Source organism: Schistocerca serialis, chromosome 3, assembly GCF_023864345.2.
Source record: "Schistocerca serialis cubense isolate TAMUIC-IGC-003099 chromosome 3, iqSchSeri2.2, whole genome shotgun sequence".
NCBI lineage: Eukaryota > Metazoa > Arthropoda > Insecta > Orthoptera > Acrididae > Schistocerca > Schistocerca serialis.
The window spans coordinates 252956772-252984751 of NC_064640.1; the positions used below are offsets into that span (position 1 = coordinate 252956772).

A 27980-nucleotide genomic window follows, 5' to 3' on the forward strand; every position below is an offset into this window, starting at 1 on the left:
TGTTCGAACATTGTGAATTACCTCAAAGAGAACGCTCTATTGACGCATAGTCAACACGGATTTAGAAAACATTCTTGTAAAACACACTCTTTACTCACGTGCTATCGACAAGGAATTTCAAATTGATTCCGTATTTCTAGACATCCGAAAGGCTTTTGACACTGTATCTCACAAGCAGCTTGTAATCAAATTGCGTGCTTATGGAATATCGTCGCAGTTATGCGAATGGATTCTTGATTTCCTGTCAGAGAGGTCGCAGTTTGCAGCAGTTGACAAAGTCATCGAGCAAAACAGAAGTGATTTCTGGCATTCCCCAAGGCCGTGTTGGCCCTCTGCTGTACCTTATCTGTATAAACGATTTAGGAGACAATCTGAGCTGCAGTCTTAGGTTGTTTGGAGATGATGCTGTCGTTTATCGTCTAGTAAGGTCATCAGAAGATCAAAATAAATCGCAAAACTATTTATAAAAGATATCAGCATGGTGCGAAAATTGGCAGTTGACCCTAAATAATGAAAAGTGTGAGGTCATCCACATGATGGCTAAAATGGAATCCATTAAACTTCGGTTACATGATAAATCAATCAAATCTAAAGCCCGTAAATTCAACTAAATACCTAGTAATTACAACTACGAACAACTTAAATTGGAAAGAACATATAGAAAATGTTGTGGGGAGGGCGAACCAAAGGAGGCGTTTTATTGGCAGAATACTTAACAAGATGGAACAGATCTACTACAGAGACCGCCTACACTACGCCTGGCCGTCCGGTGTACTGCTGCGCGGTGTGGAATCCTTGCCAGATATGGTTAAAGGAGTACATCGAGAAAGTTCAAAGAAGGGAAGCACGTTTTGTATTAGCGAGGAATAGCGAAGAGTGTGTCACGGACATGATACAGGATTTGAGGTGGACGTCATTAAAACAAATGCGTTTTTCGTTGCAGCGGGATCTTCGCACAAAATTTCAATCACCAACTCTCTCCTCGGAAGGAGAAAATATTTTGCTGACGCTGATCTACATAGGGAGAAACGATCAACATAATAAAATAAAGAAATCTGAGCTCGCACGGAAAGAGAAAGGTGTTCGTTTTTTCCGCTCGCTATTCGAGAGTGGAGTAATAGAGAATTATTGTGCAGATAGTTCTATGAACCCTCTGCCAGGCGAGGAGGGCAGGTGTGCCGAAGTGCAAGCTTTATATACAGGATTTATCATATTAGTAGCGAAAGCAGAATCGGATGAAAGTATACGATAATAGAGGTAAAAAAGTTCCAGTAAACGTGAGTTCGCAAACGAGTCGATGTCCAAGAGAGTGTGATTGGGGGGGGGGGGGGGGGGCATTAAATAATATGTCACTTGTGGGGAAAAAATGTTCTCGAACCGGCCCTGCCCATAGCCACCTTTCACTAGAAGACGTCGATATGGCACAGAATCAAAGTGTAGAAAAGTCTAGGATTAGATATTCAACTAGGCTTCCTTCATAAATCGCATTGACGATACTTATGTGTTAAAACCTCTGAATGAGTTTCGCATGATCGATGTTTTCATAACCCACCCTGATTTTCATGGAGGTTATTTTGTGCTAAGTAGATCGTAATGCTTGATTCAGAAAATGTTCCAGTGCTCTGCTACAAATAGACATGAGTGGTATAGAACGGTAGTTCTCTAGATCAATTCGATTTCCTTTCACGAGGATGGGGAAAGACCTGAATTCCTCTCCAGTCAGGAGGCATCTCTCTGAGCAAGGGATCCGTGGCAAATTATAATCATGAATGGAAACAATTTACTAGCAAATTCTGTGCATATCTTGTCACTGTCCCCCTTAGACTCTGGGATCTTATTGACTTTCAGCGATTTAAGCTGCATTTGAGCGTTATTATACCCTAGAGACTATTGTCTCGTTCGCCTTGCCGACGGTACAGTTTTTCAATGATGGTAACATTCCTTTATAAAATGACCTCTGAAGACAGAATTCACAATTTCGGCTTTTGTTTTGCCATATTGTATTTCGTTTCCTGTCTTGTTCATATTTCTATAGATGCTGCTTTTGTAAGCTACATGCAGTCCTACACATATGACGAAACTTTCTTGGGATTTGGGAAGGGTCCTGTGTTACGGTAATTATTTATCAAATGCTTCCCGCATTGCGTTACTAGTAACCAAGCTCGTTTCAGTGAATATCTGCCCAAGGGAGCCCATAACTCAGCGGCCCCCGCCCCCCATCCCAGCTTTCAGGCAAATTGTAAAATGGTTCAAATGGCTCTGAGCGCTATGGGACTCAACTGCTGAGGTCATTAGTCCCCTAGAACTTAGAACTAGTTAAACCTAACTAACCTAAGGACATCACAAACATCCATGCCCGAGGCAGGATTCGAACCTGCGACCGTAGCGGTCTTGCGGTTCCAGACTGCAGCGCCTTTAACCGCACGGCCACTTCGGCCGGCAGGCAAATTGTAATTTATTGTTTTATTGATTCAGGACTAGGCAGTATTGTGAGAAGATGAGATATGACAACATCAATTAATGTGATGATTATAAACTGTGTATCTATTACAAATGGCTCTGAGCACTATGGGACTTAACATCTGTGGTCATCAGTCCCCTAGAACTTAGAACTACTTAAACCTAACTAACCTAAGGACAGCACACAACACACAGTCATCACGAGGCAGAGAAAATCCCTGACCCCGCCGGGAATCGAACCCGGGAACCCGGGCGTGGGAAGCGAGAACGCTACCGCACGACCACGAGCTGCGGACTATCTATTACAAATATACAGGATTTTACATACAAAAAGAGCTCCAAGCAAGTTACTACTTGTACACAATTACACTTAGTCATTTATTTCTGCGCGAAGGACACAGATATAATGTAATAAAGTAATTCTCTTTCAAGAAAATGATTTAAAAGATGGTGTTATGCAGGTTTTTAATAGGGTCGGAATGGAACCTTTTACGGCCGCTTACAAGTCGCCATTCGTCTCTCAAAACAGTAAAAATACTCCCCCCTCCCCCCCAAACTACAAGGTCTACGCAAAATATGTGGACACTTAACTACATCTACATCGATACTCCGCAAACCACCTTTCGGTGCGTGGAGGGAGGTACTCTATACCACTACTTGCCATTTCCTTTTGTTCCACTAGCAAATAGAACGAAGGAAAAACGACTGTCTATATGTCTCCGTATAGCCCTAATTTCTCGAATGTTATCTTCGTGGTCCTTACGCGCAATTGTTCGGCAGTCAACTTAAAAACTCAGGTCCTCTAAATTTTCTCACTAGTGTTTCTCGAAAAGAACGTTGCCTTCCCTCCAGGGATTCCCATTTGCGTTCCCTATGCATCTCTGTAACACTTACTTGTTGTTGGAACGTACCAACAACAAGTCTAACAGCCCGCCTCTGAATTGCTTCGATGTCTTCCTTCACTCCGACCTAGTATGGATCCGAAATACTCGAGAAGTACTCAAGAATGAGTAGCACCAGCGTCCTATATGCGGTCTCCTCTGCAAGTGAACCACTCTTTCGTAAAATTCTCCCAATAAACCAAAGTCGACCATTCGCTTTTCCTACCACAGTTCACATATGCACATTCCACTTAAAAAAATGCCTGTGAGCACTATGGGACTGAGCATCTGAGGTCATCAGTCCCCTAGACGGCCTAGAACTTAGAACTACTTAAACCTAACTAACCTAAGGACATCACACACATCCATGCCCGAGGCAGGATTCGAACCTGCAACCGTAGCGGTCGCGCGGTTCCAGACTGAAGCACCTAGAACCGCTTGGCCACCCCGGTCGGCGTTCCACTTCATCTGGCTTTGCTTTGCAATTTTACGCCCAGATATTTAAACGACCTGACTATGTCAAGCAGGACACTAGTACTACTGTATCCGAACATTACAGGTTTGCTCTTCCTACTCATCCACATTAAATCTCATTTCTCCACATGTTAGGCTAGATGCCATTCATCACACTGGAAATTTTGTCTAAGTCTTCTTGTCTCTTCCTACAGTCACTCAACTTCGACACTTTACCGTGCGCCACGACATCAACAGCAAACAACTGCAGGTTGCTGCCCACCCTGTCCGAAAAATCATTTATGTATATAGAGAACAAAAGCGGTCCTATCACACTTTTCTGGGCCACTCTCGACTATTCCCTTGTCTCTGATGAACACTCGCCTTCTAGTACAACATACTGGGATTTATTATTTAGGAAGTCTTCGAGCCACTCTCATATCTGTGAACTTATTCCATGCGGTCGTACCTTCGTTAACAGCCTACAGTGGGTCACCGTTTCAAATGCTTTCCGGAAATCTAGAAATATGCCATCGGCCTGTTGCCCTTCACACATTGTTCGCAATATATCGTGTGATAAAAGGACAAGCTGACTTTTTCAAAAGCGAAGCTTTCTAAAACCATGTTGATTCGTGGACATAAGCTTCTCAGTCTCAAGAAAATGTGTTATATTCGAACTGAGAATTTGTTCAAGCATTCTGCAACAAAGCGAACTTAAGGATATTGGTCCGTAATTTTGCGAGTCCGTTCTTTTACCCGTCTTATACACTGGAGTCACCTGCGCTTTTTTCAAATAGCTTGGGACTTCGTGCTGGGCGAGAGATTCACGATAAATGCAGGCCAGGTAAGGGGTAAGTGCCTTAGAGTATTCTTTGTAAAATCGAACTGGGATTCCAACCAGACCTAGTCATCTATTTGTTTTCCAATTTTTCAGTTGTTTCTCTATGCTCGGGATGCTTATTTCTGTGTCGTCCATAGGAGAGTCTGTTCGATAGTCAAATGACGGCATGTTTGTACGATTCTCCAGAGTGAACTATTTCCTGAAAGTGAAATTTAAAACTATGACTTTCGTTTTGCTACCTTCATCTGCCACCCAGACTGGTGAACAAGGGAATGAATGGCGATTTTACATAAGACCGGAGCTTTCTCGGTTTCTCTGTCAGATCTTTTGCTAAGATGTGACGGTGATAGTTATATGCTTCGCGCATAGATCTTTTCACAGACGCCCCAATCTCTAATAACCTTCGCTTGTCGTCATTTGTGAGCTCTCCTTTGAACCGAGAGTGCAACAACCTCTGCTTTCTCAGCATCTGCCGAATTTCGTTATTAAATCATGGTGGGTCTTTTCCATCCTTTATCCATTTACTAAGCACATAACTCTCCATGCCACGACTTACAATCTACTTAAACTTTGCCCATAATAGGGTATTTGATTGTTTTCTGGAAACTGTCTTAATGATTGATTATGCCATTTTATGCTCCTGACATGCTGTTTTTCCTCTTGAATTTCAGTATTCTTTTATAAAAACGGAAATGAAATTCAGATAATTGGAAAGCCTGCTAAAACGCTCAATTCCAGTCATATTATGACTGTGACGTCACTGGCTAGCTCTACTACTACTACTACCGTCATAATGCTAATTCACAGTGGTGTCTTGCTTTGGAATTCACGTTTCGGAAAATGGGTTATAAACGGTGTCTGGTACCATACTGTACAAATACATCTATAATAACTCCTGAAAAGTTTGAGTGCTCCAAAGATGAGGAGATGCATAAAATGTGGTTGCACTGAACCGGCAAAGTGCCACCGCGTTGACGCACAAGTTCATTAACAAGTTAATTACAAATATATTGCACTGTGAAGTTAATATAAATTTGCCTCCGAGGTATGCTTTCCCTCTATTACAATGAAGGATAGTGTCATCCAACAAAATTAAATTTTTAGTGAACATCGTCGTTTCACTCAACTTTATCTGCATTATTCGGTAGCTCAGTAATTAGCGTGGTACGTCGAATTTTGTAAGATGATGCCCGCAGATCGCTTGTTCGAATCCAACCAGAAAAATATTTCAACTTATTTATAAAACAACTCGATAGTATTCTCATATGAAAACCACATCAAAATTGCAAAACGTCACCTCACATATCAGAAACAGAATATTATTGTGCTTTCCTTGCTGTTTACATGCGCTGACATTATTTGCAATCACTGTTCACACATGTCACGTTCAGAAAGATATTTTCTAGTTAATGTGACCAAATCCTTTTTACTTTATTAGAAACAAGTTATTTTATCTCTGTACTGTCGAGCTACGGTGCTATTTGTTTAAACTTCTGAAGTTTCATCATCTTACATAAAGATGACGTAAGTCTGCTTCAGAGACTGGCGTTAGTTTACACTCACGTACATCACAAACCTCACGTTTGTATTACCCTCATGTTGTACATGATTTTTTTCTACTCCGCATAGAGAACACCATCGTCATACACCTCGTTGTACTGTGGTCGTATAGTTATATCTTCACTACTAGCAATGCTTTCTAAAAGAGTGGCATGTTTGTTCGCAAAGTAAATGCATTTATCCTCTGTTATCCATTCATCAGATTAAGATTAGAGTGACGCTATATATAGTACATCCCACCATCGATGCAACTGGTTTCTGCTAACTCTACTTTCGTATTTCATGCAAAACCTTTGAAAATGAATAATCTTTCATGGATTCGAAAATATACTGAAGATAAAAAAGGCTCTTATACATTTTTTTCATCCATCTCCTCATGTTCTGACCTAACAAACTCATTCTACTTCTGAGAATTGTTGCATATGTTCTGGTCTGGCCACGTCCTGATTTCTTCCCAGACCGCCTGTCTGAAAGCTGAACGCGAGCTACAAAACGCGTTTTCCTAACTACATAACTTCGGAGTCTGCTGCGCTATCCGTTGCGCCGCTGAGCATCTAGTCAAAGAACTGCTACTTCTACTGCTGCTGCTGCTACTACTACTAAAGAAATATCGCAGCTGAATGTCTTCTATGTAGGGAAACAGCACTAAGATTTGCCAAGAATAGTTTTATTGTGCTTTGGTTTGTAGCCCATCACTGATAGTCGACAATCTAGTTATAATATACTGACGCAGTGCAAAAGTTCTACAATTCCTTAGTTTTGAGCGAGTTTAATGATGTTGCAGGGAGCAGGGAAAAGAATGTCCTTAGTTGCACATATCGCCGCTCTAAATGGGTGGAGCAAATCGAATCAACTTTCACAATGTTTCCACTATCAGCGTTCACCAAATTGCTTTCTACTGTTAGATAAAAATTGTAACTGCGTTTTCCATCACTATATAACAACACTGGTTGCAGAAAAAGTACGTAAAAACCTCCTAAGTTCGACTAGCACTCCTATAGCACATGTATAGCTTCATCTTACTCCTAGTCTGTGACATCACCAGAGCATCAGACAATAAAAGAGCGTTTTCGATCACATGCCAAATCTCTATATTTAGTGATTTTTTAAAGTTTAAATACATAAAAATAACAGCTATTTTGTCCAATATTGGCCGTAAATGCTATTTGAATGTTATAATCAACTCAGTGACGCCAATTCACACACTGCGTGAGATGCTAATAACTGCTTATCTGCTCTATCTAGCAAAACCGCTCCCCTAGCCTTCTTGACTGACTTATTAACTTTCGTAAACATAGTTGCTATAGTGACATCATGATCGATAATCCTCATATCTACCAGGTGATCAAGAAGTCAGTATAAATTTGAAAAATGAATAAATCACGGAATAATGTAGATCGAGAGGTACAAATTGACACACATGCTTGGAATGACATGGGGTTTTATTAGAACCAAAAAAATACAGAAGTTCAAAAAATGTCCGACAGATGGCGCTTCATCTGATCAGAATAGCAATAACTAGCATAACAAAGAAAGACAAAGCAAAGATGATTTTCTTTACAGGAAATGCTCAATATGTCCAGCATCATTCCTCAACAATAGCTGTCGTCGAGGAGTAATGTTGTGAACAGCACTGTAAAGCATGTCCAGAGTTATGGTGAGGCATTGGCGTCGGATGTTGTCTTTTAGCATCCCTAGAGATGTCGGTCGATCACGATACACTTGCGACTTCAGGTAACCCCAAAGCCAGTAATCGCACGGACTGAGGTCTGGGGACCTGGGATGCCAATCATGACGAAAGTGGCGGCTGAGCACACGATCATCACCAAACGACGCGAGCAAGAGATCTTTCACGCGTATCTGTTTTTCTTTTTTTTCTAATAAAACCCCATGTCATTTCAACCACGTGTGTCAATTTTTACCTCTCTATCTACATTATTCCGTGGTTTATTAAGTTTTCAAATTTATGCTGACTTTTGATCACCCGGTATATTGACATTGTCGAGAAGGTCCGACCTATTTGTAGTTACTAGGTCTAAGATATGTCCATTGCGTATGGGATGCTGAAAATGTATTTCGCATGTCTGTCTGTCTGTCTGTCTATACATACTCCCCGCAATAAATCCCTAGACATCCCAGTCTATACTCGGCAGGTTTAAGTCGCCTCCAACTATTATTGCATGATCTGGGTATTTACGCGCTATTGACTGTAGACTTTCTTTGAATGCCTCTAGAACTGTCACAGCAGAATCTGGTGGCAGGTAAAAACATCCAAAAATTAACTTAGTTTCACCTACGCCTGTTATACGCGACCAAATGATTTCACTGTCTTATTCAACTTCGACCTCAATAATATTTTTGTCAACTGGAATTGACACTCCCACTCCAATGGCCTCTAATCTGTCTTTTCGATATACGTTCCACGACTCCAAGTAGAAATATTTTAATTATTGTTTCCTCAGCACATTTAACACGAGACTTTGATCTCAGCAATCACAAGAAAGATCGAAAGATTACGGTTTGTGTTCTGTCGATGACGAAATCAGTAGAGACTAAGCACAAACTCTAATTGGACATGATACAAACCGTCATTTTACACCACCAGATAAAAATCAGATCTCTGAAAATGGCTGTGGTCATTTCAATTGAACGTTTCTGGCATCCAAATTCATTGTTTTCGGGAAACTGTGGGAATCCTAAATCTAGATGGGATAAATGTGATCAAATAATCCACAAAACGAATAAAAGAGGACGGGAACAAAATACCATATTATGTATCGTTAAAATAGACAATTAATTCCAAAAATTTCACACACTGTTGGTCCCATTCAAACACAATTCTTTGTACAAATACATTTTTCTTATTTTTGGTCTCATTCATTGAAGAAAATAAGAAACTGAGTTTATGAATATTTAAAAACATTACAGCAGACATAGAATAATGTGTAAGAAGAACAGGCGCGGGAAACGCCTGCTGAAACTTACTGTGTGCTAGATCGGCGCAGAACAGCAGCAGGACGAACATGTTGACACGGGGAGGTCGCATCGACGAGTGAAGACATGGGATGTGTGCTAGTTTCGCGGCACCGGCTCCCCTGTCAATTGAATAATCACGCAAATTGCACGCCCTGCCAGTCACCATTGGCCTAATGCCGCAATCTGGCGTCCTCACGCCCCCGTACGCAACTCGTGGTAGCCCCAGCAGTGTATAAGCTTCTCTCTGACCTACATGTAGATTGATATGACCCACAAAAACGCCATACACGTTTACTCACAGATAGTTACAGTAGCTCTCCTTAGCAAACACTTAACCCACCATCCAGAAAAAGTGCCTTTACACACTCAACAAACAGTGGAATGGAATTTTTTGATAGCCTAATCAAAAAATATTAAGATTTTTTAAATTTATTTATTTAGCCATCCGTGGACATTTTAAAATGTATGGATGTTGTCAGTTGCGTACGTTCATATATTTATACAGTTTGTTGTTACATGCAGTTAAACATTGTGACATGTAAGTTATTTACAATCATTTTTGCTCCTTATCAAAATATTGTGAAACAAAAGCTATTTACAATCATTTTGTACTAAGGAATTCACTTATAGTGTAAAAGCAGTGTTCCTGCAAAAACAGTTTAAGATTTTTTTCCTAAAGCGGTACATGTTATCTGCTTCTTTTATTTTCTGCGGCAGTTTATGATACAGTTTTACACCTTCGTACAAGAAGCTATTTTGAGTCTTATGTTTATTCTTCCTGTCTAGGTGAAGACAGTGACTTGTTCTTGTACTATAGTTATAAAAAATGCTATTTGTGCTATAATTTTCTATGTTTGTCTTGATGTACACTATGGTTTGGAATATAAATTCACAAGGAACAGTTAGAATTTCTAACATTTTGAAAAGTTCTCTGCAGTGGGTCTGCTTACTGCTTTTTGTTATAATTCTTACTGCTCTCTTTTGCATTTTAAATACTGTTTGTAAATTCTGAGCACTGTTTCCCCAGAAAATAATACCATAACTGATTACTGAATGAATATAACTAAAGTATACAGTTCTCAAACATTCACTACTGCATGCGGATACAAGGACTCTAAGTGCATAACATGTTGTGGATATCTTTTTCGAGAGTTTCATAGCAGGTGCATTCCACTTCATTTGGCTGTCAATGTGCAACCCTAAGAATTTTGTTGTGGGTACATCATCTATGGAGATGTTATCTAGTTTTAAATTTAAAGGACTCTGTTTTCTGTTCATTCTAAAGCATATTGTATTTGTTTTCTTTACGTTGAGAGTTACTTTGTTTTCCTGAGACCATTTGTGAACATCCCTCAGCACTTCAGTAGAATTTTCCAACATTTTCGCTGGTGTCTTACTGGTGATTACTGTGTTGCTGTCATCCGCAAACAATATCTTCTCTCCATGGCTGATATGTTATGGGAAATCATTTATATACACCAGAAATAATACAGGGCCTAGTACACTTCCTTGAGGGACCCCAGTATTGATATATTGTGGATCAGATGTGTGTTTCTCAATGTACTTTGATCCACTGGAGACATGTGTGATCTCTACTGACTGTACTCTGTTTTCTAGATATGAACGAAACCATTTGAGAACCACTCCCCTTACTCCTAGTGCCTCTAATTTATGAGACAGCTTCTGGTGGTCAACTGTATCAAATGCCTTAGACAGGTCTAGAAAAAGGCCAGTTACATAGCTGTTCTCATCTAGTGCCTCTAAAACTGTTTTTGTAAATTGTGCTATTGCAGATTCTGTACCTTTACCAGGCCTGAAACCCTGCTGGTCATTGCAGAGGAGGTTGAATTAACTTAGATAGCTCAAAAGCCTGTTTTTCATTATTGTTTCTATCACTTTGGAAAAGCATGACAATAGGGCTATTGGTCTGTAGTTCTCAATGTTTTCTACGTCGCCTTTCTTGTGAACTGGTAAAATTTTGGCGTGCTTCAGATAGTCAGGGAAGCAACCAGTTTTGAAGGGTTCATTTAGGATTTCTGTTAGTGGAGCTTTGAAACAGTTTATACATTTTTTCAGCACACACATTGGGATTTCATCTAAACCTGCCAAGTTTTTGTTCTTTAATTGATAGCTAATGACTTGTTCTGATCATACCTAGCAGGCAGGGTTGAAAGTGTATGGACAACACAAACCTCAAATAAGGGTAAACTTTTAGTGAAACATTTATCAGAAACAAAATACATTAATATGGGAGTCCCTCAGGGCAGCATATTAAGAGCAGTACTGTTCTTCACATACATCAGTGACTTTATGAATATTGTCAGCCATAGACATAAATTCTCTCTGTTAATTACAGCAATATTGTAGTCACTGAGGAAGTAAGAGAACCCGTTGAAGAGAAATCAAATGAAATCCTCAAAGAAGTTTACAAACAGCCAATATGCAATAAAGTGACATTAAACATAAAGAAAAGTAATGCCATAAATTTCAGTTTGAGGAAGGAAAACGACACTGTTAAGTTACATGTGGATGTGACCTCTATAGACTGCATAACAAAGACAAAATTTCTAGGAATGAATATTTATTCTCAGCTGATGTGGTACGACCACACAAACAAAATGTCATCAGAATGAGATTTTCACTCTGCAGCGGAGTGTGCGCTGATATGAAACTTCCTGGCAGATTAAAACTGTGTGCCCGACCAAGACTCGAACTCGGGACCTTTGCCTTTCGCGGGCAAGTGCTCTACCATCTGAGCTACTGAAGCACGACTTACGCCCGGTACTCACAGCTTTACTTCTGCCAGTATCTCGTCTCCTACCTTCCAAACTTTATAGAAGCTCTCCTGCGTACCTTGCAGAACTAGCACTCCTGAAAGAAAGTTTATAGCGGAGACATGGCTTAGCCACAGCCTGGGGGATGTTTCCAGAATGAGATTTTCACTCTGCAGTGGAGTGTGCGCTGATATGAAACTTCGTGGCAGATTAAAACTGTGTGCCCGACCGAGACTCGAACTCGGGACCTTTGTCTTTCGCGAGCAAGTGCTCTACCATCTGAGCTACCGAAGCACGACTTACGCCCGGTACTCACAGCTTTACTTCTGCCAGTATCTCGTCTCCTACCTTCCAAGCTTCTGCAAAGTTTGGAAGGTAGGAGACGAGATACTGGCAGAAGTAAAGCTGTGAGTACCGGGCGTAAATCGTGCTTCGGTAGCTCAGATGGTAGAGCACTTGCCCACGAAAGGCAAAGGTCCCGAGTTCGAGTCTCGGTCAGGCACACAGTTTTAATCTGCCAGGAAGTTTCATATCAGTGCACACTCCACTGCAGAGTGAAAATCTCATTCTGGAAACATCCCCCAGGATGTGGCTAAGCCATGTCTCCGCTATATCCTTTCTTTCAGGAGTGCTGGTTCTGCAAGGTTCGCAGGAGAGCTTCTGTAAAGTTTGGAAGGTAGGAGACGAGATACTGGCAGAAGTAAAGCTGTGAGTACCGGGCGTAAGTCGTGCTTCGGTAGCTCAGATGGTAGAGCACTTGCCCGTGAAAGGCAAAGGTCCCGAGTTCGAGTCTCGGTCGGGCACACAGTTTTAATCTGCCAGGAAGTTTCAAAATGTCATCAGCACGTTATGGCCATAGTATACTGCCATTGGTGTGTACCAACTAGTGTCTTTCATTTACATACTGTTCGTACATAAACTCAGTTCTTAGCTATTGAATTCTTTTCTGGAGAGCAAATTCATTAAAATATGAACACAGTTTTCAAACTACAGGGAAGGACCGTAAGAATAATAACCAAAAATTTTAGTAAAGCCAGTGTAAAGACCTGTTCAGTACATTAGGGATTTAAATTGCAATATGTGAGTGCATTTACCAGTCAGTTGAACACACAAAAAATAACATTGATAATTACTGTACGAACAGCTCTATCTACAGTGCAGGTGTAAGCTGTCACTAGCACACAGGTCAGCAAAGAGGTTGCAACAAGATCGGTGATAGGTGCCAAATCAAGCATGCCTATAAGGAGAGGGGACGAAGACAGACTTACAAGAAAGGTGCCACTAACAGCCTCTCAACCGCCTCTATTTAGGTCACCACTGAGGAGAGAGAGAGAGAGAGAGAGTCATCAAGTCACACTCATTTGCCGTCACAGAGTTGGTCACTATTCTAGTTGGCAGCTGTCAGTTTACATCACTGGCTATGAGATTGTAGTGTTTATAGCGGGACTTGTACTTCACCAGAAGTGACACTAACATGGACTATTACAGAAGAACTTGTACCACAACACATGGACTAGCTTAAAGGTAAGTAGGTTTCTGTTCTGATAAATAAATAACCCTGTTAATACATGTGTGCAGTTGTGTTGTATAAAGAGGATACCGAGTGACCAAACATCATCCTCTCCTTGCTTCCCATGGCACAAGACTCAACAGCGGCAATGAGATGACACAAACATGGCGACGAGGATAATTCAGTGCAGAAGAAGATATTGCTTGCTTATTTTGTGTTTTAGCTTGCAGGTGTGGTCATTTTGCTAATTTGTTGTTGTTTGTTCTTGCATGTATTCCAGAAGGGGAGCCACAGAACTAATCAAACATCTCTTTTCAGAATATTTGCTTACTTTTATTGCTATAACGTATTTGTGTAAACCATGGCTACCCAGCCCCCTCCACCACTGCACCCGCACCTCAGCCACAGGTGGCCAATGTGGTGGACCTATCACAAGCTTTTCAGTTTCAAGCCCAAAACATTGCTCCCTTACTGATGATGGTACAACAACAACTGGCTGCACAAGCTGTGTCGACCACACAACAGATGAACAAATGAGCCCAGAGCAAGTGCTGCTGACCAGCATAACAATGTGCCGGCAGTTTAACAATGCAGAAGAGGAATGGCTCGAATACCTGATGCAGTTCCAAGCAAATTCTCAAGTTCATCGTGTTCAAGGTACTTTGAAGCTAGAATACTTTCTTTCAATTGCAGGATCCCCACTGTTCAGGTTAATACAAAAATTATTTCCAATGGCATTTCCCAATGAACTCAGCTATGACAAAGTAATCGCTGCATTAACTCAGTACTGTGACCAGGAAGTTCAAGTAGCTGCAGCCAGATATCTGTTTTTTCACTTGCAGAAAAATCCAGAACAGGCGTACCAACTATGGTACACAGGATTAATGAGCACTACTAAAAAGTGTAAATTTAAGTGTAGTTGTGGCAACTTTTACAGTGATTTAACGATTACGGATGCAATAACATTCAATGTCCCAGATAGTAGAATACAGGAACAGATCTTAAATTACTCTGATGCATCACTTCCACAAGTATTTGCAAATATTAGAGCTATATCATTCGGGAGCCATAGTGACTGATAAGTTTGACCATGCCCCGATTTGTTGGGTCAAGTTGCCCCTTGTTTGTGACTGCCCCAAGCAGCCACTACAATGAGCGTGGAAAAAGCTGCATGGTCAGCCATGTAGACATGTAAACAGACCTGGGAACTTAGTGATGTCTTGCCCTAAATGTTTTGCTTGCCATTAAAGACAGAATTGCCCATCACATAACACAACGTGTTACACATTTGGAAAAAAAGGCCATGTCCAAACAGTTTGTTTGCAATGGCAATTTTTGCCCACTTCCCAGAAAAAACAGACTCTACACATGCAGCGAATATCGTGTTTTCCAAACCCACAGCAGGTTCTGAATAAAGTAAGAATAAGGTTGTGCCTCCTTCTTGCCCTAGTGCTGTGCAACGACATTCTAACACACTATATGTCTCACTAAGAATTGCTGGCCATCGTGTGAACTTCGAGTAACACACAGGTGCCTCAGTAACTTGGCTTAATTGTACCATGTACGAACAGTTAGGCTCACCACACCTTTCTAAATCTAGAAAGCACCTCACTGCTTACAATGTACAGGCAATTCCAGTCTTGGACAGTGTAGTTTGCTTGCCACTTACGAATCTCACAGCAGGACAGAGAATTTTACGTGTTGAAATCAAGAGACAGTGAGAACATTTTTGGTTTAGATGCCTTTGATTTGTTTGGCCTTAGCATCCACAACAATGTACTGCCAGTCTCTACATTTGCACCAAAAGCCAGTGTCACTAGCTTGCTTATAGAATTTTCTGAACTATTTTCAGAAGGAATAGAAAAGCTAATAACTTCATAGCACATGTCACATTGAAAGACAATGCACAGCCTAAGTTTTTCAGGGCCCTTCCTGATCCAATTGCTTTAAGAGACAAAGTAGCCAGTGAATTGAAGGAATAGCAAGATAATGGTGTAATTGCTCCCAGTGCAGGATGTTACTTTTCTAAAATAGGTTTGCCTACTTGCAAATTCCGTTGGATGAAGAGTCACAGAAAGTGTTTGTTGTAAATACACACTTAGTATTTGTGTTTGTCCTTCGGCAGTGCTTCCACACCTGCCATTTGTCAACGTTACTTGGAACAGCTTACTGCAAAAGTGTGATTTTGTTCAAACTACCTTGACAATATTGTCATCTCAGGTCATACACCAGAGGAACACATTGCCAATTTGTGTTCTCTTTTTTAAGTGATGTCCAAAGCAGGAGTCAAGTGTTGTCTGGAAAAGTTTGACTTTTTTTCAAACTGAACTACTGTACTTAGGTCGTGTGATAATCAGTCAGGGTGTGCACCCCCTCCAATCTCATTTGCTTGCAATCCATCTTGCAAGGTAATCTGCCTGTACCTCACAATGTGTTTGAATTGCAGTCAGCATTAGGCAATATTACATACTACATTCGGTTCATACTGAGTGCTGCTCAGATCGTGGTTCCATGACATCGCTTGTGTCACAAAATGTACCTTTTGTGGGGATTAAAGACTGTCACGATGCATTTCAGAAACTCAAAAATGCCTTGCTTAGTGACAGGTGATTAGTGCATTTTGACCCTGCCAAGCCAGTAGTTTTGCATGTCAACACTTCTTCCTACGGAATCAGTGCTGTGCTTCCGGACCTATTGCTTTTGCCTCAAAGTTGCTCATTCAAACTCTGTGCAATTATTCTCAAATAGATAAACAGGCTCTCACTATTGTCTGTGATGTGGCCAAATTCCAGCTTTATTTGCATGGTTGCAAGTTCTATTTAGTGACAGATCACAAACCTTTGCAGTCCTTGTTTCATACATCAAAGCAGGTTCCTACACACACTGCCAATAAATTGTGATGTTGAGCTTTGTTGCTTTTACAGTATCAGTATGAAACTGTGTACAGACCTCCAGCAAAGCATGGCAATGCAGACGTCCTATCTCACTTTCCAATTGGGTCCGACTCTGATTTTGATACGTCTGCCACGTCTTGTTGTCAAATAGATGTGCAGAACTCTGAATTGCTGGAATTGTTTCCATTGCACTACAGAAAAATAGCACAGGCCACAGATGCAGACCCAGATCTCTAGATTTTGTTGCATTACATTTGCACACCTTGGCCTCGTTCATTGAACAGTATCCAGAACTCAATTGTGTGCCGATACTTTGCTCATCAGCTTAACCTTTCGGTACAACAAGGTTTGATTCTAGTTCAAAATGACAGTGGGCAATCACATGTGCTTATTCTCAAAGAGTTACAAAAGGATGTGTTGCGATTGCTCCACCAAGGACATTGAGGAACTGTTCACACCAAACAGTTAGTGCGGCAGCACTGTACTTGGCAGGGCATGGATGCCTATATTGAACAGATGATGTCACAGAGTCATGCATGCGTGAAAAACCAATAAGCTCTACCACAGACATTCTCAGCTTGGCCTGAGATTTGGTTACAATGCCAATGAGTGCACATTGACTTTGGAGGACCATTTTGGAACACTCGTTGGATCATAGTGGTAGACTCTTTTAGCAAGTTTCCATTTACAGTGCCTATGAACTCTACCACATCACACAGAACTATACAAGTGTTGTCCTCCATATTTTGCATAGAAGGTTTGCCAGAAGCACTCGTGTCGAACAACAGACCACAGTTCACTTCATGTGACTTTGAACAGTTTTGTGCATGCAAAAGAATTCATCGTCTAACAAGTGCTCCATTTCACTCACAGTCCAGCAGAAAAGCAGAATGCTTCATACGCACTTTTAAGCAACAGATCGCCAAACTTTGCACCACTCATGCATGGGAACAGGCGCTGCAGCTCTTTCTTGCCTCCTATCACTCCCACCCATGAGCTGGACCATCACCGATGGAACTTCTGCACGGCTGCCGCTATTGGATGCTGCTACACTTGCTACACTCACCGCATTGTCTGGCACCACCAGTGGTCCACAAGTATCGCTTTGTACAAAGCGATCTTGTTCTTTTCAGGGTTTATGGCAAACATGGGCACTGGGAAAGAGGTGTAATCCAGGAATGCATTGGCTCTTCTATGTATTTGCTTGCAGATCCTGATGGTTTGCAGCACCACCAGCATAGCCAAATTAGCGCATGTCATTTGCCCTGTGATTTGCTGTTTTTCTTCCCCCAAATTCACAGCCTCATAGGACTGCGCAGCCTTTGCAGCCACCCGCTGGTGCCACTAGGGCACTCCAGGAGGAGCAATGGATGATGCGCCCTTGCCCCCGTTGTCCCCGCTCACCAACCCAGTGGACCTGGGCCCACCATCGCTATCACTGTCACCGTCATCACCCAAGGACACACCCTCAAGATCTAGATGGAATGTACATTCACCAACACAAAGTAAATATGACACAAAACAGCATTTTCTACCAAGGAATAAAACTATACAATAAATTTCCCAAAGATATTAAAGAGGGTACTAAAATGAACTTCTTTAGAAGGCATTTAAAAAGTACCTGTTAAGCAATACATTCTATACAGCAAGGATTACTTCAATAACACAGAGGAGTTCAGTAAAAAATTTAACAACAGCAACATTAATAATAATAATAATAACTGGCACGTTATCCTCTTTCCCATCTCAGTATCTCAGTATAGAGAGAGATGCTGACTCAGTTTTTCAGGCTGGCCAATGGAAAGTTGAGGTAGACAGAATGGAAACCAAACATTGTCACTATGGCCTTGATGTCAACTGATAGTGTGTGTAGTGTTACATTACAAAATAGTGTGTGTATTGTGTATGCAGTAACTGGGAGTGAGAAATGAATGAACAGTGTAGTGCTAGCTTTATAGATTATTAAATAACTTCTCTGCAAAACAGTACAGGCCACATTGAGCCATTCAGGACTGAAGACAAGGGACAGAAATGCACAGAAAGGGGCAGAACTGCACAGAGCGTGGTCACACACATTTTTGTAATTGATTATGTACACACATAAAAAAAAGTTTTGCATCACCTTGTTTTTGAGAGTTCCGGAACCTATACAGAAAATTGGAATAGAGATCAACATAAAAATAATTTCTGACCTTTCTACTGCTCATGAAAACCACACATTCCTTGTTGTACTACCACACAGCAAAACCTTAAGAGGTTGTGGTCCAGATTGGTATATTCACCGATACCTACAATACCCAGTAGCATGGCCTCTTGCATTGATGCATGCCTATATTCATCATGGAATACTATCCACAAGGTCATCAAGGCACTGTTGGTCTAGATTGTCCCACTCCTCAATGGCGATTTGGCATGGATCCCTCAGAGTGGTTGGTGGGTCACGTCATCTATAAACAGCCCTTCAATTCTATCCCAGGCATGTTTGATAGGGTTCATGCCTGGAGAACATGTTAGCCACTCTAGTCAAGCAATGTCATTATCCTGTAGGAAGACATTCACAAGATGTGCACGATGGAGGACACAAATTGTCGTTCATGAAGACAAATGCCTCGACAATATGCTGCTGATATGGTTGCACTATCGATCAGAGGATGGCTTTCACGTATTGTACAGCCATTATGATGCCTTCCATGACCACCAGCAGCATATGTCGGCCCCACATGATGCCACCCCAAAACAGCAGGGAACCTCCACTTTTCTGCACTCACTGGTCAGTGCGTCTAAGGGTTGCCTCCAAAGACATCTCCGAAGATTGTCTGGTTGAAGGCATATGCGATACTCATCAGTGAAGAGAACGTAATGCCAATCCTGAGCAGTCGATTTGGCATGTTGTTGGGTCCATCTGTACCACACTGCATGATGTCGTGGTTGCAAAGACGGACATCACCATGGATGTCGGGAGTGATGTTGCGCATCGTGCAGCCTATTGCGCACAGTTTGAGTCATAACAAGACGTCCTGTGGCTGCACAAAAAGCATTATTCAATATGGTGGCGTTGCTGTCTTAATCCGTAGGTAGCAGTCATCAACTGCAGTAGTAGCCCTTGGGCGGTCTGAGTGAGGCATGTCATCGACAGCCGCTGTCTCTCTGTATCTCCTCCATGTCCAAACAACATCACTTTAGTTCACTCTGAGATGCCTGGACACTTCCCTTGTTTAGGGCCCTTCCTGGTGCAAAGTAACAATGCGGATGTGATTGAACTGTGGTATTGACTGTCTAGGCATGGTTGAACTACAGACAACACGAGCCGTGTACCTCATTCCTGGTGGAATGACTGGAACTGATCAGCTCTCGGATCTCCTCCATCTGCATATTTCCTTTCTTTCTGTGTCAAAGTTTGAAGCACTTGAAAGCACCACAGACAATTTTCTTTAGCTATTGCAGCTGTAAATATCTCTGTCACTCCCAAATTAAAAATGAGTATTATCAGCATGTTTCACTTGTAGATAAATATGCCATGACACTGCAGTTAATATTCCCTTTCCTGAACAAATTAAGAAAAATGTCTGGGTGTGAACACCATACAGTAATAATAAATTTCTTTTGTACAATGCATTTTAATAAAGAGTAGAGAGAGAGAGAGAGAGAGAGAGAGAGAACTGTCTATGTCTGGCAGAATTAGCAAGTCTGGCTTCTGAACTAGTAAGATCACTAGTGAATTGAGTCTGCAGCTGCCTTTCTTTCTTGCCTCGGTCACCAGAGGCTCTTTCCAACAGACACTGCATGGGTGTGCCCTGTTGGTGGCCACTGTGACCAGTTCACTTGTTGCAAACATAGTTGGATCTACATCCTCATTGCCATGGTATTATTGGCAGGTGCAGATACCAAACCAATGATTATTCCAGGCTACTGCAGCTTGAGTGTTTGGGTGTGAGCAAATGGGCACCTGTGAGCCAAGGGCTGGGCAAAGGGCTGTTGTGAAAGCCGTCAACATTTTGCACACAACAATATCCACTAGTGAAGTGACAAAGCAAATATGATTGTAACAGGATGTGTTCAAAACAAAAATTTAATTTAAGTACAAAATATTAACATTTTATTACATTTGTGGACCATGACATTTATTTTTATTCACAACTGACAAAATATTACAGCATGATACAGACTGAACTTCAGTGTTGGATCGTGAAGGCGGCACCTTTCTGCAGTTTTTCTTTCTTTTTCCATCCCAGAAAAAAATTGTTCACAATAAAAGGCACACCCATAAACAGACATGGTGTTCAGTACATTTCTGTGCAACTTGGGACACTGCTCTATGTGTATGTCATGGTACCATCATACAAAAATTCACATTGCTGTAATACCTCCCCATGAGCAGAGTTCAGTGTTGTAAATAAATCACTTCAGATTGCTTTTCCAAAAGCTGGTGTAACTGAAAATCTAGTGCAAAATAATTTCAGTTCTTTTTATAGGCTACACTTCTCTTGACTTGTCTCAGACATCTGATGAAGTTGCACAATGTTTTGATGATACACCATGTAATGTGTCTGAGGATAACTGTATAAATGAAAGCTGGTCAAAAAAGTTACTTTTTTTTTGTACTAAGTTGCCCTCCAAACAGATCCCATTTGTCTCTGAATGCATTAATTTTACCAGAGACATAAGTAACTGGTAGTTCCTTTCCTTAAAGTATCATATTTAATTAATTTAAATGTCTCATAATACCAGTGAGAAAGGCTGTGTGCATCCAACAGAACAAGGCTTGAAGATGGGTGTGGCCTTCATCATCTACCTGACTGGTGGGCTAGCTGTGGGCTCTCACAGGCACCCATACCTTCTGGGGCAGAACTGAAACAGCCTATGTGATCCCAGAGCACATCAATGAATAACAATATGTGAAACACAATAACTTACAGATTTCTAGATCACAAAATGTTCTCAGTCATTATTGTGGTGGAAGTAACTGATCTTCTGGTAAACCTTGCGGGATGTAAGGTCGTGGTCCATGAAACTCTTCAGCTCCTAACGTTTTGTCCAGTGCTTCGCTGGACATCTTCAGAGGGGCAAGACTCACTGGAGGAGAAACACCCCTCTGAAGATGTCCAGCGAAGCACTGGACGAAACGTTAGGAGCTGAAGAGTTTCATGGACCACGACCTTACATCCCGCAAGGTTTACCAGAAGATATGTCATCCGGTCGTGAAAGCCTTCATACTATGATCGGAAGTAACTGAACCTAAACATTTTTGCAAACCCACTATTCCTTTTTTCTTGTTTAAAAGGAAGAAAGGAAGGAATGAAGATTAAGTTTTACATCCCTTCAACAACAAGGTCATTAGGTACAAAAGACAAAGATGGTGAGAGAGAAATGTGGAATATGTCAGAGTGTGACAGCATGAAGAACTTAACACTTAAGTAAAGTGAGTGCATGCTGACTAATTGGCAATGGACTTTTAGAGGAACAACCAAGGCACTGACCTTAAACAATTCAGGGAAATCATGGAAGAAAAAAATATGGATGGCCAGAGCAGAATTCGAACTGCTGCCCCCTGAATACACATTCTCCTAAACTATGATACCTTGCACAGTTTTTCTAGTTTAAGTTTTCTAGCATTCACATAATCAATGACTTCAAATTCTCTATTATATTTATAATGAATCATATGCACCAGAACTATTTCAACGAAACATGAACTTTTTCTTTAAGTTAGAAATTTCAGTGTGCCAAGAGAATGTAATGTAGCTCCATCTGTACTTTTTTGCAGCCTCATTCTTCTTGGCATTACTTTCCCTATTCACAAGAAAAGTCGGTGTTATATTTTGCATAGTGGATTGATAGTATCCACAAAAAAATGCTCAGGATGAGTGCAAATACTGCGATGCATAGCACCCCACAAATAACTGGGTGTCAGCCTAACCAGTGAGCAGTGAGTCAAAAGAGATGGTGAGAGAGAAATGTGGAATATGTCAGAGTGTGACAGCATGAAGAACTTAACACTTAAGTAAAGTGAGTGCATGCTGACTAAACAAGATCCAGGTTCACCCCAGCATGCAACAGACTTCAAAGACTGTGTGGTTGAACCAGGAAAGCTACAACTCAAGAGGCACTGCCCAATGTATGCGACACACATGCTACTTACGATGGGGTCAGGTATCACTAGCACTCTGGATCTCAAACAACTCTTCATCTGACATGAGAGTCTGGTGGGGATATCAAATCCCTTCCCCTTCTAAGAGGCACATGGGGCTGAAAATGCCCAGGCGTTTGCCAGAGTCACTGAGTCATGGGACAAGGGTTGACTAGGTTCAGCACCAGCAGTTCCAGGTGGGCACCTCCCACCAGCAAGTCATGGGTGACCTTTGGGTTGGTGACAGGCTGACGCTACATCAGAGACTGATGGTTGAAAACTGATGAAGATGGAGGGAGGGGGGGGGGGGGCACTTCTGTTTGTTGTGACAATGACGCACGGAGGTACACCACCTTCATCAGATCTCACCCCCCCCCCCCCCCCTGCCCCAAACAAAAAATTCTCCTGGGTGGAGGTTTTCTGCAGGTGAGGGCATAAATTATATGGCAAGCCGAAGACACAGGGAGTTGAAACTTCTGAAGGTATTGCTCAATGCTTTGAGAGAGGGTTGGTTAGTCCATCCTGTCTGTGCAAATGTCTCCTGTATGCATGATTTACAGCATCCGTTGCTCAGTTTGACCTACTGCAACTGTAAAGTTGTTGCCCCTTATATTCCACCATGATGAATTGCATCCATCCTAGTGTCTGCATGAAAAAGCCCACCCAGACAGCAGAGCCTTCCCGATAGCATCACATGGTCCTGGGGTCAGATGCATGTGGTGCTGCATGCAGTAGATCAAAGAGACCGCATGGCTGACAGCCATGCAGCACCTCAGTCAGACTATGCCCGTAGACTGGAATTGCACAGTAATTTTTTTTATATATATATATATATATATATATATATATATATCGCATCCCGCATCAAACACAGTTGTTGAGGACATTCAAATCATTGATGCGGGATGCGATGCATGGTGGTCAGATGCTGAATTCCATTCAGTGACAGAATGTTTCAAATTCCCCCTGACACGAACTGATGACCAATGTCTTTTAGCAAACCCAGCTCCCAAATCCATTACGCAATAAGATAATTAACTGAGCACAAAGTTAGTTTTTTGACATTTCTCTCAGGTCAGGCATAGAAATGTACAGTATTACATTTGGGAAAGAGAATTGTAGATCGGCAGCACCCATGTTGTTTGCTGCAGTAAACAGAACTCAAAATAATACTCATCTTGAAGTCTCATTACCTGGTAATGGTGGTTTGTCATAAAGAATTCATGACATTAGTTCTGTCAATAATGAAACTGTTCTGTTACATAAAAATGAAAATAGATAAACCTGTAATATTTTCAAATAAATGCTTTGTAAGATCCAATTTTCATATACACTCCTGGAAATTGAAATAAGAACACCGTGAATTCATTGTCCCAGGAAGGGGAAACTTTATTGACACATTCCTGGGGTCAGATACATCACATGATCACACTGACAGAACCACAGGCACATAGACACAGGCAACAGAGCATGCACAATGTCGGCACTAGTACAGTGTATATCCACCTTTCGCAGCAATGCAGGCTGCTATTCTCCCATGGAGACGATCATAGAGATGCTGGATGTAGTCCTGTGGAATGGCTTGCCATGCCATTTCCACCTGGCGCCTCAGTTGGACCAGCGTTCGTGCTGGACGTGCAGACCTCGTGAGACGACGCTTCATCCAGTCCCAAACATGCTCAATGGGGGACAGATCCGGAGATCTTGCTGGCCAGGGTAGTTGACTTACACCTTCTAGAGCACGTTGGGTGGCACGGGATACATGCGGACGTGCATTGTCCTGTTGGAACAGCAAGTTCCCTTGCCGGTCTAGGAATGGTAGAACGATGGGTTCGATGACGGTTTGGATGTACCGTGCACTATTCAGTGTCCCCTCGACGATCACCAGTGGTGTACGGCCACAGTAGGAGATCGCTCCCCACACCATGATGCCGGGTGTTGGCCCTGTGTGCCTCGGTCGTATGCAGTCCTGATTGTGGCGCTCACCTGCACGGCGCCAAACACGCATACGACCATCATTGGCACCAATGGAGAAGCGACTCTCATCGCTGAAGACGACACGTCTCCATTTGTCCCTCCATTCACGCCTGTCGCGACACCACTGGAGGCGGGCTGCACGATGTTGGGGCGTGAGCGGAAGACGGCCTAACGGTGTGCGGGACCGTAGCCCAGCTTCATGGAGACGGTTGCGAATGGTCCTCGCCGATACCCCAGGAGGAGCAACAGTGTCCCTAATTTGCTGGAAAGTGGCGGTGCGGTCCCCTACGGCACTGCGTAGGATCCTACGGTCTTGGCGTGCATCCGTGCGTCGCTGCGGTTCGGTCCCTGGTCGACGGGCACGTGCACCTTCCGCCGACCACTGGCGACAACATCGATGTACTGTGGAGACCTCACGCCCCACGTGTTGAGCAATTCGGCGGTACGTCCACCCGGCCTCCCGCATGCCCACTATACGCCCTCGCTCAAAGTCCGTCAACTGCACATACGGTTCACGTCCACGCTGTCGCGGCATGCTACCAGTGTTAAAGACTGCGATGGAGCTCCGTATGCCACGGCAAACTGGCTGACACTGACGGCGGCGGTGCACAAATGCTGCGCAGCTAGCGCCATTCGACGGCCAACACCGCGGTTCCTGATGTGTCCGCTGTGCCGTGCGTGTGATCATTGCTTGTACAGCCCTCTCGCAGTGTCCGGAGCAAGTATGGTGGGTCTGACACACCGGTGTCAATGTGTTCTTTTTTCCATTTCCAGGAGTGTATTTCACCTTGAACACACACTAAACAATTCTCGAATATAAATGTCACTACACACTGCAGAATTTCAATAAGTACATTTTACATACTACCATAGAACCAAATCCCTGACTTGGCTCCCCCTACCTGATCCCCTCCATCACTTCACACAGGCTCCCTCCAACTGCCACCAACCATTATAAAGTAAACAAAGATGTTACATTTCAACAGCACAAAGAGCTTGTTAGATGATATTGAAGTAAGACTGCAACACCCTTTATATAGGAAATATTGTTTAGAATACAAACATAGTTTGCAAAGAATGAATGATTAAATAAGCTGAAGTACAATTTCTATAATGGATTTTTAATAACTTGTGTATTGCCAAAAGTAAGCTTACCTGCTGATAACTAGCAAAAGAAACGAAACTGACAAAATGGTTTTAAAAAATATAATGGTAAACACATAATATGATAAATGAAATTTGAAATAATAATTGCCAAACATCACAACTGTCATGTTGCGACTATGCGCTGACACCACACTGCTGCCACAGCAAGGACGGTGGTCTGCCACTTGACTCCTGCGGCAGGCCGGCAGCTGCAGGTGAGTGTTCGACAAGTTCAGCGGTCAGCGCCAGATGGCCCCTTCAGTGCGGAGGACACACGGTGAGGACACGTGCACACCACTGGCTTCATTGACTGAGAATGCCGCATTACATAATGCTTCCACAAATACATTGCACCGCCAATTAGAATCCTGTACGCATCCACCGCCAGCCTATTTACGGCTGTGCTGGCACCTCTGCAAGCTCCTTCATCACAGTCAGCTTCCCGATATCCACTGACTATACAGCCGATCACCACCAGACGCTGTGCCACTCAGTCCTTGTCAGTCTCATCTGCCAGGACACCATTTGGATTGAAATGCGGTATCTCACCAGTGTCTGACTTTAGTAGAACTGATCAGCAGACGTCTCTCAGGCTATCAAAGTGAACTTTAAGTTTATGAAGATACTAAGGGCAGGCTTTAGTTTTTGCCAGTGTAATTCTGACTTCTCCTTACATGCCAAGGAAGGTAATTCTTTGTTGAATGTACTTAATTTTTTTCATTGGATGTCTTTACTAATAAACTGCCCACTGGACAGTGATTTGTATTCAAAGTATTGATCCAAGAATTAATTAACTGCAATAACTGGAAGAGACTATTTTGTATTTTTTACAAATTTCGAGAAGAGGAACTTTTGTCAATTCCATTTTGACCTTGTTTGCTTTTGGTGCAGTGATACACTTTTTCTTACCAATTTGAGCCACAAGCATTCAGAGCTGAAACTTATGAATAAAACGTGTTTTGTTTTGGATATTCATGTGTTCTTGTTGGAATGTCTCCAACATGGGAATCTTCAAGAATAGTCCCAAAAACCTCCATAATAAAAATAAGTACTGCAATTGCAAAGAAACATCACTACAGCGTGACTGGTATAGAAAGGTTCATTTGACACAGCTGTATCGCCATCTACTACTAAACAGACTGCCTGAAGGCACACATTCATTCCAGTCCAAGACAACAGAGCATGGTGCACCTTTGATAGTGTAAATGGCAGCTAAGTCCTGAATTGTAGCGTGTGTCATCATGCAGAATGTTGAGTCTTGTACCATGGGGATGAAGGGAGAGGATGCTGTTTGGTGGCCGGTATCCTCTTTCTACAACAACAGCGCACATATATTGACAGGGATCTTTATTTACATGAACAGGAAGCGACTTACCTTTAAGAGCATCCATGAGTTCTGGTACAAGCTCTTCTGTAATAGTCCTCTTGCAGATGATATTGGTATCTTGATGTTACAACTAATGTGGTCCTGCTATGTACTCTAATCTGGTCACAGTGTACTGACAGATGCCAGCTTGGAGTGCAAGTTAGTGTGCAGTGACTAAACGGCTGAGCTAGTGATTGAGCTAGCAACTGAGAGACTGACTGACGTAGTGGGTGAGAATGCAAGACTGAGCAAGTGGCGACAACTTACACCAAAACAGAAAACACTTTGGCTATATATGGGAAATTAGACAAGGCATCTATCATTACAGTCACAGGGGCCCCTAAGAAGGGACCATCAGTAGGGGATGGTCAGCAGCGCGTAAATACTCAGATCATGATAGACTATATATACCATTATAGACTGGTATGCCTATGGATTCATTGTGGGAGGTACAGACAAACAGTCATGTGAAATACTGTTGAAGAAATTTTCTGAAAACTATTTCAAGCAGCTAGTTTGGCAGCTCACACACAATGGAAATATCTTAGACCTTATACTACAAACAGGCCGGTATAGACAACGCAATCATGTCATGCAACAATGGTTACAAAAAAGTTAAGAAGGCTAGGAGAGTACTTTTTCAAGAAAGAGCAAATACACATCTCACTAAGACATCAATTTTCATCACTTGGTTCCAGTAAGACGCACACAGGGGAATTAAGGGCAATGTTTAAGCACACTGAAAATCGTGGTCTGGAAAATTATATGCCTAGTAAGTGGATTAATGACCAGACACTCCTACTAATAGGGAGATGGGGGCATGGGTGCAATTTTTATATGAAACTGATATGGAAATTAGTTAAATTGATCAAATAATCACCTCCCCCCCCCCAATCATGCCCACCCCCACCACCATCACCTCCCAGATGACATAATGTGTTTTCCTCAGCCTGCACATGGGTCCCCACACCCTCTACCCTCCCCACCATCTCACACCTACCCTCTTGGCAGGAAT

The 27980-nt window shown here is 42.2% G+C and overlaps 1 protein-coding gene across 1 annotated transcript in view; it reads right to left on the reverse strand.

Annotated features, from left to right (window-relative positions):
* The window catches only part of LOC126470005 (PI-PLC X domain-containing protein 1-like), a 73572-nt gene extending 64220 nt beyond the window's left edge, over nt 1–9352 (reverse strand). Inside the window, exon 1 of the mRNA XM_050097475.1 lies at nt 9181–9352. Coding sequence (XP_049953432.1) covers nt 9181–9337 — 157 coding nt within the window. The 5' untranslated portion in view covers nt 9338–9352. The remainder of the gene's footprint in view (nt 1–9180) is intronic.
* Nucleotides 9353–27980: the final 18628 nt, after the last annotated feature.